At 42.5% G+C, this 17,356-nt stretch overlaps 1 protein-coding gene and 1 long non-coding RNA gene across 8 annotated transcripts in view; one reads left to right on the top strand and one right to left on the bottom strand.

Moving 5' to 3' along the window:
• The window catches only part of LOC147034317 (uncharacterized), a 29,530-nt gene extending 22,512 nt beyond the window's left edge, over positions 1-7,018 (bottom strand). The window contains exons 1-2 of the long non-coding RNA XR_015058015.1: positions 6,903-7,018; positions 289-375 (exon numbers count right to left, since the gene is read on the bottom strand). This is a non-coding gene — a long non-coding RNA (uncharacterized LOC147034317). The remainder of the gene's footprint in view (positions 1-288; positions 376-6,902) is intronic.
• LOC147034316 (rho guanine nucleotide exchange factor TIAM1-like) overlaps positions 1-17,146 on the top strand; it is a 162,154-nt gene extending 145,008 nt beyond the window's left edge. For all 7 annotated transcript variants that reach the window (XM_085880582.1, XM_085880610.1, XM_085880615.1 and 4 more), the window contains 5 exons: positions 1,486-1,594; positions 8,289-8,347; positions 8,457-8,532; positions 8,802-8,889; positions 14,683-17,146. In XM_085880582.1, the coding sequence (XP_085736708.1) occupies positions 1,486-1,594; positions 8,289-8,347; positions 8,457-8,532; positions 8,802-8,889; positions 14,683-15,388 (1,038 nt within the window). In that variant the 3' untranslated portion in view covers positions 15,389-17,146. The remainder of the gene's footprint in view (positions 1-1,485; positions 1,595-8,288; positions 8,348-8,456; positions 8,533-8,801; positions 8,890-14,682) is intronic.
• The last annotated feature ends 210 nt before the right edge of the window (positions 17,147-17,356 follow it).

Below are 17,356 nucleotides of genomic sequence, written 5' to 3'. Positions count from 1 at the left end.
GAGCGCATACAGAATTATTATTCCTGGGATTGATAACCGGATGAGTGTTACACGTCAAACTGTGAGTTATCACAAAAAATATAACCTTTCTGTTTGGATGTTACCATGATATGATGTTTTTTTTTATTTTGTAAAGCAATAACATCAGCTATAATAGTCATGTAGACTTTAAAGCATACTCTGTTTCAATTAATTATTGAAAGCTTGTCAGTTCAGCAAAGCAATAACCTGTTGTGGTTTGATATCCATTAAAGAAAGAAATGCCATTTTTCCACATTTTTAGCTCACCTGGAACGTCCTTCCGGGGAACTTATGGGATGGCGTGCCGTCTGTCCATCCATCCGTCCACATGTACTTCCAACTTCTTCTCTGAAACTACACATACGATTTTGATAAAACTTTACCACAACCTTCATCACCCGTGATGTACCAAAGTTTGTTCACAGCATTCAAAAAATCGAGATCTAAGGAGGTATATCGGGGGGGGGGGGGTTAGCCCCCAAATTATGTATCTGCTTTCTTAGAAACTACACGCACAATTTCGATGAAACTTGACCACAACTTTTATCACCCTTGATGTAACAAGGTTCGTTCATGGTATTAAAAAAAATTTATACAGGTATTTACTTTCTTCTCCATTATATATTTTGTGGGTCATCCATGCCGACCAGTGGTTGCCTAGTTATCTTATCCAGCCGCTACCAGGTGAGCGCCCAGGGGTATTGCCCCTATATTTTATTAGTACTGCATTACAGTTGTACTAGTTCTACTACTACTATTCTTCTGTTTTGTCTTGCTTTTCCCTCCAGGGATTCAAGCAAGCAGTTCACAGCCATCTGTCATCCTCAATTCTGACCCATGATATTTATTACCCCCATTAACCTTTCCGAACCAAATCATCATATTCCCCTCTTTTCCTGTTTGTTCATTCCCTTGACATTTGTCCCTTTGTCATTTTTCTGTGCTCTTCCATGAGCCTCCCTCCTGTAAAGGGAAAAAAACTACTACTACTGCAACAATCCCAATTATTCCCACCTTGTTTGGTTAGCCAAGGAAAGTTTTTGGCCCAAGTCTGTCACGAACCAGTTGGCCAGGCCTGACGTTCGATTTTTCCATAATTCTGAGCTACTTATCTCTTCTTTTTCTTTAATGAAAATGTAAGAAGAATACACTTTATTCCATGTTTTCAACCGATACTTATTTAATTGACGGTTTAAAATAAATTTTAACCTCGAGGTTCATATTTCGGTGGAATTACCCAGGCAGGATATTTGAATTATTATCCCATTTTGTCAGGCTCTGCCTCTTTGTGTTCCAAGCAAATTGACCAGTTCATATTGGGATTGGAATGTTGCATCAGGTCCTTGTTACACCTCCAAGAAGCCTGACTGTTGTTAAGTTCGTTCAAATTTGCTTTGCATTGGAGACCTTAACCCACCTCCTCAACTCTCTCCCTCCAACTCTTCATTTTCCCTTTCCAACCAGCCAGTGGAACTAGGCATGGGCGATCTGCTAATGAACGCTCAGGTTGTTTGGCTCAACCCACCGGTGTCACTTGGCCAGCTGAAGCACTTGCCAGAGGCACATGTCTTCGGTACGTTTTTATTTTTTGTCATTTGTTTTGACTTATTTAAGCTGTGATTCATCTCAAACCTCAAGCACATGTTGTCATGACGCCGACCCGAACATGCACTTCATTTGGCCTGTGCAAGGCATAAGATATAAGCATTATTGAGGCTGTCTGGGATTGTTTCGGAACCGAGAAGGTCAAACAGCAAACCAGCACCTTGGATGAATTGTGGGGAGTAGTACAATGCATTTGGATCGATATCGTACAATCGTTGATTGCAATGTGGCAGCGTGGAAATGTGTAGTGCTTTCTGTAAAGCAAAGGGCACATGTACGTAATATTAGAGCATAGCATCGTGCAACTCCCAGTGAAATATTAGTCTTTGCAAAAGGTTGTCCATCAGCCTCAGTCGACGATGCATTATGTGACGTGAAAGCACAGAAGACTATGTTAACCGCCGTGCAAGAGAGGTGTGGCTTATGTTTCAGGCGTTGGCCATTTCCATCCATCCATACTCTCTGCAGAGCGTTGGTGCTGCCTAAGCAGTCTCCTTGGCTATTGGGAACAATCCTGGTCAGGTCGCCACTCCGCCACATAATCCCAGCAAGCTGGCACTCATTTCGCCGACCTCGGAAGGATGACAGGCAGAGTCAACCCCACCTGGTATTAGTTCAACAGCTGAGTGGGATTTGAACTCAGGATTCTCAGATCCCAAGCCCACCACCTTAACCATTAAGCCAACACCAGGCATGTTGGCCATTTGGCATAGCAAAAGAGGGAAATGTTGGAAGAGGGGTATTCATATAAAGATGGAAGTGGATCAAAAGTGAAAGGTGCTGGATTAAGCATCAGGAGTCAAAGATAGAAGGGAGCGAAACTGCACAGTTAACAGGTTTTTTGAGTGTAGGGTAAGAAAGAAAGGACAGTGAGGTAATAAACGCAAATACTACGAACTAACTGTGATGCTCTGCCCCGAGGCAGGCTCAGTGCAACCGAAGCAGTCTCACTGCAATGATTACACTGGTTGGTTTGCAGTTGCCTTGTCATTTGTAATTTCTTCAGGGTGCTGAAGATAGCTCACATATGCTTCACAAAGAAGAATATGGGATCTCTGACATCCACCAACTGATGCTGGAAGGCTGGATGCCCAGTTTAATGCTCATCTTAGGGACGGCAGGCCCTGATACCTCACCCTGCCGAGTCATTCCACCTCATATCATCGGAGGCCTCTCAGATTTACTTTAAACTTTCATAAAATAGTTCCCAGGTATCAAAATGAAGCTGCGTAAAATTTTAGGTCCATAGATGCGGTCAACTCCGAGATATTGAGGGTTGAAAATGTGGTTGTGGCCCGATTTTTATGGCCGTTGCGAGCATCACAAAATGAACGGCTACTTTTAAACTCCCACAACTTTTTAAATATTAATGCTGTAGCCTTGAAATTTTCAGAGATTATTCTTCTATAACTGCTCTGTAAGAAACAAACATAAAACTGAGTATACCTCTCTTAAATTTTATGACCTGATCAGTTGAAATCCAGAAAAAAATGTTGGTTTTGTATGAAGACCCAACTTTGAGACCCCATATATTTTTATTGACCCATCCCAGAAGCTTGAATTTTTTTCATGTAATAACTGTATGGTAGTAGTATTCAAATACATGTTTACTTTTCTTAATCAGTCATATATAATACAGTCATGATCCCTCAAAAATTGAAAGTTTTCATTTTTCCCTGAAATTCAGGTGAGGATTGCAAATATATAACAAGGTATACCACTTCAAATTGTTCACCATTGGAAAGAGCATATTCAAGTTTACAAAAGTGTCAAATGTCAAAGTGGTATAATGTTTCTATCAATATTTTAAAAATATTTGAAAAACTCTGTTCTGCCAGTGCTGTGCGTGTTGTGTGTGCTATTTAATGAACAGTCCTTTTACATGTAGTACATGTATATACAATGTACATACCTATCATCTTCTATTTGGATACCATGAACACAATACTTTGAAATTTGAATTTGTAATTCTTTCTTTCTCATTTGTAAATAGCAAGAGCTTAACTCATCTGGCTGGGGCTAAAAATAGAACTCAGGAATAGTGGCTGATCTGCTGATGTCAGCAGTGAAAATAGTTACATTCAATGGAGGACATTTGTTGGGTTCCTTTGGTCCATGTGATGAAAGTTATTGATGCTCCCCTAACGTCAATTGGGAGGCAGTACAAGCTCGCACCTGACTTGGAAAAGCAGATCAAGGACCTATTCAAATAATTTACGTGAAATGTTTTATAACATTGTTATTGCAGTATGTGGTATATTTTTGTATTATTAATTTGAATCATAGAACTAATCATTCATGATTGTCATAGTGCGCACACCATGCACACACTTCATGTATTCACGACTGTGTTAACAACAGTTTAAAAAAAATAGAAAATATATTTTACAAAAATATTCCACTTTGATATTTGACACTTTTGTAAACTTGAATATGTTCTTTCCAATGGTGAACAATTTGAAGTGGTATACCTTGTCAAATATTTGCAATCCTCACCTGAATTTTGGGGAAAAATGAAAATTTTCAATTTTTGAGAGATCATGACTGAATTATATATGACAGATTAAGAAAAGTATACATGTATTTGAATACTACTACCATACAGTTATTACATGAAAAAAATTCAAGCTTCTGAGATGGGTCAATAAAAATATATGGGGTCTCAAAGTTGGGTCTTCCTACAAAACCAATTTTTTTTGTCTGGATTTCAACTGATCAGGTCATGACATTTAATAGAGGTATACTCAGTTTTATGTTTGTTTCTTACAGAGCAGTTATAGAATAATAATCTCTGAAAATTTCAAGGCTCTAGCCTTAATATTTAAAAAGTTGTGGGAGTTTAAAAGTAGCCGTTCATTTTGTGATGCTCGTAACGACCATAAAAATAAGGCCACAACCACATTTTCAACCCTCAATATCTCGGAGTTGACCGCATCTATGGACCTAAAAATTTACGCAGCTTCATTTTGATACTTGGGAACTATTTTATGAAAGTTTAAAGTAAATCTGAGTGGGTCAACTGGGAACATTTTCTTAAATTTGGTGATTTCAGATGGAATGACTCTGCCTGTGAAACACCAGATGACAGTCGACAGCTGGGTTGGGATTTGAACCCTTGATGATAGCTCAGATGCGAGTGTGCATTCCTCTAGGTTACCCTGTTAGCCAATAAACAAGTAAAACTTGCTAATACTGGCTGAAAACTTAACATCCTCTTATCGGCTTTCTCCTTGCAAAAACCATTGTGCAACGTAATTGCTTTATTTATTTCGATTACTTTTGATATAATCTGTTGTGGCAACAATACATTGACCGTTGAGTTGCAATTGCCCTTTTTCTGACTCGTGTACATTTCACTTACGTGTGTGTTTTATTCATTGAGCGTGTGGGGTAGTACTGATGTTTCGATGTATGTACATGCAGTGACCCTTTGCATGCGCTGGGGATTTCCGATCAGACTTCCTTTTGCATTCTTTCACCTTGGTCGGTGGATTTCTTGAATACAATGGGTTAATAATGTTTTGTTGCTGTCAACTTTTAAATTCCGCATATGTAATAAGTATACAACGAGGCATGTATAATTGCTTTTTTCAATGCAAGTTTGAAGTACACATTAAAAGGTGAGTTTTTGTTACTGAGCATTATTTTGGTGTCGAGCAATCGGACCATGCAGGTTCGGCAGGTGATTCGTAATTTGAATGGGTTTTCCCGCCTTACCGTTGCAATCCCCTGCGAAGGAGATGGTGGAGGATTCTGGTCTTATGGGAGTCATCCGGAGAATCCTCTCCGGACGATGGCAATACCACAGAAGGATGTCCGTCAGTAATTGGTTGTGACTTAGAGGAAAAATGTGGCTGAGAGGGCTGAGGACACTGCTATGAGATAGGACGTTGCTCTCCATCAAACTCGAGTGGACAAAAGATTATTTGGCCTGCATTGAAGGTGTGTGGCCATTAGCACTTGAGGCTAGATGAGTGTGCTTAACTTTCGTGATGAGGAGCACTCGAATCACCTTGAAGGAGGCTGACGGTGTAACAGCAGCCCTGAGAGTAAAGAACGTCCACACTGGCAGTTGCACCAATGGTCAACATGCTTTCTGTTTCTTCCAGGGCTTCCGTTATTGCTTGGGACTAAGGCCACGGCCAGTCTTCCTGGTCTTGTAATGTCGTAGCTACAACATATTGCACCCCTGCTTACACCTGCTGCCATTACACCTGTTTTCGGAATGTTTCGGCCACTGTTGCGCTGCTCAGACCTTCTTATTCCACAGCTGAACCTTGCTTTAAAGTGGCTACCCTCGATGGATGACAGCTCAGGCATCGAATCATACTGTCTCGTTTTCTTCTTCGATACTTCCATTTTAATTTCTGCCGTGGGGTGATGGCAGACAACAATTAAGTATTCTTGGAGCCAGGTGTTAGTTGAGATGGGTTTTATTCAACTATTTAGACGAGAAAGAAAAAAAATAGGACCACTGGACCTGTAGCTTATCTGGGCCCTGGCCTAATGCTGTAACCCAAATCTGGTGGCATTCTTTCTGGTGGGTCTGGAGAGGAAGATTTTTATTTGAAGGAATTTATGCAATTTTTTCCCCAAAATTTATGAAGTCCACCATTTTCACACTTCCCGTCATGTGATCAGCATGATCTGCACAATTTAACATCCCTACGCTGGCCTAATGTTGTAACCCAAATTTGGTAGCATTCTGACTGGTGAGTCTGGAGAAGAAGATTTTTGAAGAAATTTACTAAGTCGGAAATTTTGACCTACTTTAAGTCATGTGACCGGATCGAGCTTTGCAATCCCCGTTACCAGTCCGGGAGCGGAATGTTGCTGCCAAATTTCAGCCGAATAGGCACAGCAGTTTGGCCAGAGAAGTCGAAATAGGAGATGGACGGACGGTGCATGATGACACAATACCTTATATGGAATTCCAATTCCAGATAAGCTAAAAATTAAAATAAAAATTTTCACAATATAAATAACTTTTCTTGACTCGATATTCATCTTGTCTCCAGCTCTTCAATTCTATTGCTGCAAAACAACAGATTAATCCTTTTAAATTAGTGGAACAGGTTAATTATCTAAAGCAAAAAAACTTCAAGTAAATCTACGTCTTGAAGACTTATCCACACAAACTCGAGGAAGTCTCAGGACTTATCTTCAGGGAACCAACTTTGTTAAAATGAATCGATACTATGATTCAGTACAACCTAAAGGCAACCTCCAAAAATATTATTGCATCATAGATTCGTCCACTCGCCATGGTGACTAACCACTGCCTCAAACTGCGGCGCATGCTGAAGGAGCACCATCTATGCTGCGGTGATGTCCCAGTCACCACAGCGGTCGCTGTCGGCCCAGAATAGGTCCATAGCCCCCCCCCCCCCCCGCCTGGCCAAGTCGATGTCTCGATGCAGATCTGTTGCTTATTCACGATCAGCACCCAGTCCAACTCTGTCCAGTTCTTTAAGGGTAACGGCTGGCCGGTCCACCACAGTGTCCTTCAGCACCCTCTACCGAGCAGACCCCCAACTCGTGTCCAGCTGCTTGCCTACCCACGGGCCACAACACTTTTCTCACGGCTACCTCCTCTTCTCTGTTTTCCCTTCCTCCTCCCTTGGTGGAAGTGATGTCACTCTGTATTTAGTTGACACAAGTCTACAGCTGGATTTCTCCACCAACTTTCACTGTTTAGTCTCTTCAAATTCAATAACTATTTTACGAGGGCATACCCTCTTTTTCACGTTTGTAATGCTAATTACCCTATTTTAACTATTTTACTCGGGAATATTCACTCTCATTTAAACTGAAAAAGTTGAAAGCAAAAGGGAGACGCGCTTATACATTTCATTTTCCGACATCTCCATCGTTTCCTGCAAGCTCAAAGCGATACTGCTTGGTTAGTTATTTGTTTAATGATTGCTTGAGTCTGTGTTTCACGGTGTCAATAAGTACGTGTTTTTAGCTCACCTGGAACGTAGATCCGGGAGCTTATGGAATGGCACGCCGTCCATCTGAACGTCCGTCCACAAATACTTGCAACTTCTCTGAAACTACACGTGCGATTTTGATGAAACTTCAACACAACGTACATCATCGTGTATGCACTAAAGTTTGCTCATGGCATTCAAAAAAATCGGGCCCTAAAGGGGGTTTGCAGGGGTTGCCCCCCAAAATAGGTATTTGCTTTCTTCTCCGTTATATATTTTGTGGGTCATCTATGCCTACCAATGGTTCCCTTGTTATCTTATCCAGCCGCTACCATGCGAGCACCCAGAGGTATTGCCCCTATGTTTAAATACAATCGTAGTGCTGCAGTCCCCTCGAACCATCTTTGTTCTGCGGGGTATTTTGGGACATTAACTACTTGGGAAACCGCTCATGCCCTCCTCCAGACCATTTCGTTCATCTGCCCTTGATTTGAAGACCTCGACCACAGGATGGGTGGGAATTCCACCCAGAGGTTCGACACGAAGCACTAACAAGATTGCACATTACCAAATTTAAATTATACCAGTCGCCATTCTCACTCCTTTTATTTTGGAAGTGGACAAGTATTTTTGAATTGTAGCATTATACTGGAAGACCAAAAAAAAAATACCCAATTGATAACAATCCACAACACCTCCTTTTCCATTTTTTTTGTTGTTTTGTTACAGTATTCAAGAAAGCAGTGGCGTTGATCTGCAAGGATGTATCGAAGCAACGGAAGAGGAAGGTACGTATTCTGATGGTCTTGGTTCATTTTCACTCTGTTCCACTCACTATAACTGGTGACATTAACCCCACCCTCCTCACCACCACCCTCCCTCTTGGTCTTTCCTCAGGATGATCAGGACTCGTCGTTGTTCCAGTATCTCATTCCCGTCACGGCTCTACACGTCCGTGCGCTCAACGACCCAGGCAAGTTGGACCGAAAGCTTCTGTCGCAACAGATAATGACACTGATGTGAAAGAGTTGTGCTGTTTTAGTTCTCATTTCTTTTTCAAGAACATTTGAGATGCTTGTGTGGTCATTTTGTGCTTTACCATCACTCCGCTGATGTGTGATGCTGCTATGACCTATCAAGGGAAAGACCATGGGATGAATGAGTCTTTGGAATGGTAAACATGTGTTTGTGGTGGGTTTATTATTTTTGTGGTGGGGGATGTTTTTTTATTTTATTTTACAGAACTTGAGAATGCCTGTGAGTGGGATTTGATCCATATGAAGTCGGAAACTGTTGGACGCCCTGAAACGGTCTTCAGACTTTGCAGTCGGTAAGTGAACTTGGTGGACTTCCACCAATGATCAAATTCTCAATTTAAAAAAAATTTTTTTTTTTTACTTTGCATTTAGTCGATTGTAGCGTGGAAATGGCAAAGGTTCCTTTCCTTTACCAACGAGCATCTCGGAATGATCGTTTCATTACAAAGGTTAAATGTCTTACATATAATATTATAGATATAATATTATACAAAAATAATGTATCCTGGTGTTGGCTTGGCGGTTTGAGTGGTGGCTTGGGATCCTAGGGTCTTGAGTTCAAGCCCCAATGTCTGCTGAATTAACACCAGAGGGTTGACAACCTGTCATTCTTCCGAGGTAGGCGAAATGAGTACCGGTGTAGCAGCCAAAAGGCTGCGCATGCAGGGAAGGGGTATTGACGGATTTATGAAATGTGGTGTTGGTGTGGTGCAGGCATGATGGGCCGAATGGCCTTTTCTTGCACGTAAAAATTCCTTGTAAAAAGTTTCAGGACTGGTAAGATCGCTTAGATTTACGCACACTTCCTGTTGAGCTGTCTCGCCTGGATTTGAATCTCGACCCAGCGATAAACTATCACCATGGTGGTTTGCATGTAGGGTGAGGTACCAATGTGTGTGCTATCCGTCGGAAGGAGGTTAGCTCGAGAACTCGTCTTCTGGCCTGGGGGAGTCAGTTGACGTTGGATATTCCACGGTGTCTTTCATGAAGATTAGACAAGTTATCGCGAGCACCCTCATGTATCCATATTCCAAGTTTTCAGCCTGTTCCAGAAAGGCTTGGGCTGGAGTCATCTCCCTCCCTCCTTCCAGCCTCCACAAGGTGGTCATAATTCGAGCTGTTGAAGAAGACTAAGGAGAATTTTTTCTAAAGTTCAAAAAAAAAAAAAGTTTTTTTCATCAATTGTACACACATGAAATGATGCCATGCTTTCTTTCCCCTCGGTTTCCGCATGTGCATCCTGTAAGGCAAAATAAATTATGATGTTGTTGCATCGTCAAGCCCTTTTTGTTTTCAATATGCATGGCTTCTTCTTTCTTATGTAGCACAAGGCTGAGGGTGCTGAGGGCTGTGCCGCTCTAGGTTGGGGCAGGAATTTTTAATTTGTTCAGGGTACCTGCGATAGCTCGCCTACTCTTCGCGAAGAACACCGTGGGGTCATTAAAGTCCACCAACTGATGCCGGCAGGCAGGACGCCCCCGTGAGTGATGGCACACGCATTGATTAATCATCCTGCCTGTGAAACACCGGGATGATCGTTTCGCTTGGCCGAGATTCAAACCCAGGCTAAACAGTTTAGAGGCGATTGTGCATACATCTAGGCCAGTGGTCCCCAACCTTTTGATCCCACGGGCCACATTTACTACTCCCAAGGATGCTGGGAGCCAGAAAAAAAATTGATGCATTTTATTGAGAAACTTGATACTGAGAAACATTTTCAGAGTCGATGAGAAACTTGATGCATTTTTAATTTTAATTTTTTTATTAAATGTAATTAATTTTAAATTCTGCCGCAAGATGCCGGAAGGTAAAATCAAATTGATTTGATTCCTCCCGGCGGGAAGTGGCAGTGGCCGGCAGCGGCATTGTGTAAGGCTTTCAGGTCACGGCGCCGACTGGCAGCGGCATTGTGTAAGGCTTTCAGGTCATGGTGCCAGCTGGCAGTGGCATTGTGTAAACCCCTTTAAAATTGCTACATGGAAATGTGTTTTGATTGGAAAGTCCTTGCGGGCCGCAGTATAGGGCTCCGCTGACCACATGCGGCCCACGGGCCGCAGCTTGGGGACCAATGATCTAGGCCATCCTGCCAGCCCTGAAGGCCATTACCAACGTTTAAAGATTTGCTTGCGTGGACTAGGAGGGTTTATGGAATGAATTTCATTTTTAAAGAAAGCAAAATGTGAAAATGGTCTCTAAATAATTAAATTGTTGGTTATTCATAATAGGGCATTCGTATGTAACTTGTGTTTCACCAATTGGCATCAGATCCGTTCCATTCTATTCCATAAGGACCATATTCTGTAAGGCATAGACACACATATTATATTGTATATTATATACACATATTATACATGACATATTGTACTGCATATTATATACACACATATTATACATATGCCTGGTGTTAGCTTAATGTTTAGGGGGGTGGGCTTGGGATCCTCGGATCCTGAGTTCAAGTCCCACTCAGCTGTTGAATTAATACCAGGTGGGGTTGACTCTGCCTGTCATCCTTCCGAGGTCAGCAAAATGAGTGTCAGCTTGCCAAACTGAGTACATCTATGTGTGTGTGTATGTATATATATGAAAAAAAAAAAATATATATATATATATGAAAAAAAAAGACTTCCACTCTCATCGGCAATGTGTCGCTCTCAATAGAACCCTTTTTTTCTCCGCTTCCTGTCAAAGCTGGAGTACAAGGCAGTGTTCTCGACCCCATCTTATTCCTAATCTTCATCAACAATGTCACTGACTCTGGAAAAGCCTCTCTCTCTTTGCTGACGACTCCACTCGCCGCATTCGCATTCACAGATTCGCAAACTCCGACATTCATGGCATTTTTCAGGAACATATCCCGGAAATTTTTTCGGGTCTGACAGTATTTGTAATATCCCAATGGCTGGAGTCTCGGAATCCATGTACAATGTTTGACGTATGCTGCACGAGGTATGGGTGGGAGGCAATGAGTAAATATTTTTCATTTGTTCCAAATCGCTATTCTAATGCAGAAATGCGTGTTTTTCATCAAATAGTGTGTGTTTTAGCTTGTACGAAGCAAAACAACACATTTTACACAGGAACACTTTTTTTTATGCCTCCATCAACGAAGTCGCCGGAGGCATTATGTTTTCGGGTTGTCCCTCCGGCTGTCTGTCCGTCCTTCCATGATGGGTGCATGTGGGCAAATGCATCAGTCGAAGAGTGCCGTTGTATCTTCTTCTTTTTTTGTGTGCATAGTCGAGGCTCATGGGAGAGCGAGCACACTGGATGGATCGGGAAGGAAAAGACAGAAACAGGATGCAAAACATGCATGCATGGATAAGGAAACTTCAAGGAGGATAAAACTGGGAAATTAAGATGGATTTGGGTGGTGTTAACACGGGTAAAAAAAAAAAAAATCATGGTTTTGGATTGAGGAGGATCTGAGATGGTGATGAACAACTAACTGTCTTGGAGACCTGGAGGGAAGAATGAGATTGGAGAAGTTGTGGAAATTGATTCCACAGGCAAGAAAAAATAAGGAACAAATGAGTGGAGGTGAGCAGTCAGTGATCCTGGATTTCGGTTGTTTTACCGAAAGAGCGTTGATGCTGGACAGTGTGAGACCTGCAGAAACCTTGGGGGGGGACAAAGAACGGAAAGAGCAGCGGGTGCAAGATGAGAAAAGAAGACGGAGACGCCACCGACCTGTCTGTGACGACGACGTGATAAGCCCATTGACGACGCTTCGTCGCGACAGATTCCAATGATCTTGAAGGCCTTGGTTTCCACAGCGTCAAGTTGAGCAAGATGTGGGGCAGGGGAGCCAGCCCAGAGGGGAGAGCAGTACTCCATCAAGCTGCAGATGAAGGTCTTGTAGGTGGCTAGGAGTTCAGGAGGGCCAAGAAAGGACTTTATATGACGGAGGATGCCGATTTGGTGGCTGGCTTTGCAGGTCAACGTTGAAATGTGGTTTGCCCAAGAAAGATCGTGGCTGATAGTGAGACCCAGGAGTTTGAATGACTGAACTTCCTCAAGAGGATTGTTGAGAAAGTACATGGGGGGAGGGGAGGGTGATCAGGGGTTTACCAAATTGTCCTTTCGGAGAGAGATAGTGAGAGTGTGAGATTTGTCTGGATTGAAACACATATTCCAAGTGTTTGACCAGCTCGTGATTTTTTTTTTTTCAAGGTCTGAAGCGAGGGAAGAGGCTGCAGCCTGCCTGTCTGTCGGATGTGCGATTTCATGGCACAGGGTGGGGTTATCAGTAAATATATAAAGAGGATTTTCCAGAGAGTCAGAGAGACCATTGATAAAGATTAGGAGTCGGACAGGGCCCAGAACACTGCCTTGGGGTACTCCAGCCTTGACAGGGAGAGGAGACGAAAGGATTCTGTTGAGTGCCACACACTGGCTAAGAGAATGTCAGAAGTCAGTAATCCGAGAGTGGAGTTGGCCTGGAATTCCATACACAGACAGTTTGGAGAGCAAGGCAGAATGCCAGACTGTGTCATAAGCACGAGATATGTCCAGGGAGACAACCCTGAACTAATGTCTGACATTGAGGGCCTCCATCCATTGTTGGGAGAGTAGAAACAGCATGTCTAAGGTGGAGTGATCTGGTCTGACACCAAATTGGCGATCAGGGATAAGGTTGTTGGAGAAAATGAAGGATTTCGTATCAACTGCGATTATGGATTTGATGACATTGCTGATAAATCCTCCGTCATGCAAGGTCCTTCTTGAACACACCTGAACTAGTATCCACCAACAAGACCTTCATCTACAGCCTGATGGAGTACTGCTCTCCCATCTGGCCTGGCATCCTTGCTTTATACCCTGCTCAGTTTGACGCCATGGAAACCAAGGAAACCAATCATTGGAATTTCCTGTGATCAAGTTGAATCTGTGGGCCCATCACTTTCACATCGTACACAGATCGGTGGTCTCTCTGTCTTGAACTGCCTCCTTTGTGGTCTTACACCCTTTGCTCTTTCTGTATTCTGTCTCCCCCCACCCCCACCGCCAGGTTTCTGTAGGGCACACGTGGTGTGCCAGCAACGGCTCACCTCCACTCGTTCTTTCCTCCTCCCCCCTCCCCCCCGCCATCTGTGGATCCAATTTCCACCAATTCTCTCAATGTCATTCTTCCCGACGCTCATTATTTGTCCAAGTCTCCCTCTATTTTGTCATTCATCCCTGCTGTTGGCGTTTCCCCACTGTCTTTCTACTGTTCATTTAGCTCCATTACGTCCTGATCCATTCTATGTTCTCGCTCCTCCAAGAGCCTTGACCTTCTGTACAAAAAGGTGCAAATGAAAGGTATATCGATGTTACGACCTGAGCTTTTGTTTTGTCATACTCTTGATCCACAAGTCTAAATTCCCCACGTTGCGTTGACTTGTCTCGTGTCTCAATGTCATTGTCCTCCATGTAATGTGTACACTAGCTCCTCCACTGAACATTTTGATCTTAACTTTTGTCTGCAAGAATAGACTTTTTCCTCAATTACCATTTATCATTTACACTGTGGATCATATGGCACCAATGCCGATTAAGGGTGAAATGCCTGAGAATTCACCATCCTTGGCGTGGTGCTCATCCATCATAATCCTTGGATTGTGGAAGAATGTGCTCGCCATCGTTGTGAAATGTAACAGCACGCTTATCATCCTGTGGATGTGTCACAACATGCTCACCATCCATGGGAAGTATAACAACCAGCTCACACATAACTCACCCACCATCCCTAAGTGTTATTCCGATTGGATTTCTGTTGTGAAATACTTCTGTATACATTAGTTTTTAAGTTAGTTCCACCTTTTATGTTAAAAAAAAATTTTTTGTCTCATTCGCTGACCAATAATTGGAGGGAAGTATTTTTTTTCCCAGACGGAATGTTTAAATAAATACCTTGTTTAAAGGACGTGCTTACTATCCGAGGAGGAAAGGGGGAGATGCACAGGTGTTACAAATTGGTCATACACCTTTCGTTCACGAACCTTTCCCAGACGTACAGTTATACAAAATCTCTCAATTTGTTGAAACTTGAAAATGTATTGTCCATTAATTTTTTTTTAAGCCTTCCCATTGCCTCTTTGTTGCAGGAGCGTGGAGAGTAAAGCACAGGCACTCCGTGCGGCGCGCTCGCTGCTGCGCGAGTGTGCACGCCAACGCCTCAACAAGTCATCCAGCGTACCGGCCAAAGTGCCCGGATACATGCCCTTTGGTGGCCGTCGCCTGTCAGCCCTCAGGGCCCGTCAACAACGGGCTACCGGCATGCAGCGTCACCTTAGCCGCCACTCGAGTGACGGCTTATCCCAACTTGGGCTTGGAGGAGAAGGAGGAAGTGTTGAGGAAGAAGGAAGGAGCCGTGAAGCGGAAGATAAAAGAGGATCTACCAACAGTACCACCGCTTTATATCGTTCTGAACCGGAGCTAGCGATCCATCACTATTGCGACAGTGATGGTTATGATGATATTAGCAATGCAGCAAGTGTAAGGCAACCAGCCATCATCAACGATTTGCAGGCAGACGGTGGCTCGAGGAAAGTATGTACGAACTTGGACATGCCCACAGTGATGGTACAGTTGTCGTTGGATGAAGCCGAAGTCCGGGAAGGTGATGTCTTGTCCAATGTAGATACTTTGCAAAGTTGTGCAAGACAAATGCAGCAGAGCGACGGCACCACAAGAGACAGAAAATCTCCACTAACCATGCACAGTGGAAGTGACGAATCTCTGAACTCGATACTCAGTGAGGCAGGTACTTTGGAGGCGGCGAGCGACCGCTGGCACTCCGATGCTGAGTGACATAATCACGTTTCGTCCCCTGATCTTTGTCTTCTCGTCCATCGATTTGCTCCCGTCGAGGGAACGCTTGAACAACAAAGAGAATTCGTTTTGAGAAACTGTGATCAATGAACAATCGTAGTATTTATTGGTAAGTTTCTTAAGGCTTGCGTCCATTAACTCCTTGGACAGCTCGTGTTAGCAAAATGTTGACCATTTTCTATTTGAGGTACTTTTTAATTATTTGCTTTTGCTTATCCTTTGTTTATTGCGAGTGATACATTTTAAACGAGTAATGACCATTATCACTCCATTGTTGTTTTGGAATTTGACTTTTTTTTGTTTTGTTTTTTTCCAGCCTTTGTCTGTTACACAGTGTATGTACTTAAAACAATTAATTTCACCTCTTTACAGGTACTTTTGGGGTATTTTTTGTGGTGGGGGGGGGGGGTTCTATGTGGATGGTGTTGCAAGTTTTTGTCAAATCTTTAATTTAAGGTATTGTAGAATAAAATGATAATTTTTTTTTTTTGAGTTCGCATCAAGTTGAGTTTTCGTTTACGCTTGCAGTGTTGTCATAAAACAAACGTTTTGAGACAATTCCAAAACTACAAAAAGAGAGGGCATTGAGCAATGCAGAGCCGCGGCTCAGGTTTTTGTCTGGAGCGACCCATTTCACACATTGGTGTGCTATATTAAAGATTTGCACACACACACACACACACACACACACCAATCGTGTCAACTCTCCGGGTGAGGCTAATAACTTTGCTGGTGATGCTTGCTTGGTGTTGTACGAGTATTTATTTATGATTTTGTTGCTTCCATTGTCGGCCTGCTGTGAATATTTGAACTGGGAATTGGACACCTGCAGCGCAATGCAAAGGTGGCCCTGAAAAGCAGGCGGCGTTAAGGTTATTTCATGATTTATTTAAGTTTGTGGAACGACTTTCCACCATTTTTAATTCCATTCCTTTTTATACGTTTGTATTCCGGGAAAAATTAAATGGTTTGTCGGCCTTTGCTTTTGGGATCACGTTGAGGATCGACGTGTTCGATTGTTGGAACGAGATCTTGTACAATGAAAACTTGATCAAATTTTCCATAAATGGGGGTACACATGCGGTCATCCACTTTGCACAACCTTTTGAAACAAAAATGATAATTGAAACAATCGTTTGTTTTTAACATATTATGGCTGTATCTTGTATGCCAATGATGTCATGTGTGCCCATATGTAGTTGGGAGAGAATTAATTGTTCTGAAACCACATTTTCCTCAATCAGAGTTTAACATTTTTTTCAAGTTCAAGGCCTTCTTTGTGTTTTCTTGTTTCTTTTTTTTTGTAATAGTTTAACACCGAGTTTTTATTTATTTTATTTTTTTTTGTTAAAAGCCATTCTCTACTTTCTCATACTGGACAAAGCGCTGCTGTAAATTGCCTTTTTCACTCTTTCCTTTTTGTCATTCGAGGTGTTAAGAAAGATGTGAATCCATTATGAACCCAGCATTGGTTTAAGTCTGTTTTGTGCACGTCAAGGAGCTTGCCTTGGGGGAGGGTGGGAGGTTGGGGGAAACAAATTTAATATGGACGATGAGGTGTGAAAGGAGGTGGTTTTTCAATTGGTACACGTTTTTATTCTCATTTTGTAAAGGAACAAATGAACGGTGAGATATAGTTGAGCTGAATTGTCCGATCGAATTGTGTCGACCGGTTCTTTGTTTCACTTGAGACTCGAGAGAGTATTTTTTGAATAAAAGTCGAGGTGTCTTCGCAAAGAGATGTCGTCTAATTTACCAGCAATGGCAGCATGTTCTTGCGAGCACACCCATTGAAGTTTGAACTCTTGTTATCGTCATCCAAGGATCTTGTGAGGGTCGTGTGAGGCAGTGATGTCAAATGAATGTTGAAGGTATGATGCTTGATCGCCATGAGGGTATAAATGTTTCATAGATGTGTGCCTGAGGCTGGCAGGATAGTTTAGAAGT

This window comes from Eptatretus burgeri, chromosome 1 (genome assembly GCF_056783735.1).
Source record: "Eptatretus burgeri isolate ZD-2024b chromosome 1, Ebu_testis_v1, whole genome shotgun sequence".
NCBI lineage: Eukaryota > Metazoa > Chordata > Myxini > Myxiniformes > Myxinidae > Eptatretus > Eptatretus burgeri.
The sequence above is the reverse complement of the archived record's forward strand: the minus strand, read 5'-3'. Positions and strand labels throughout refer to the sequence as shown.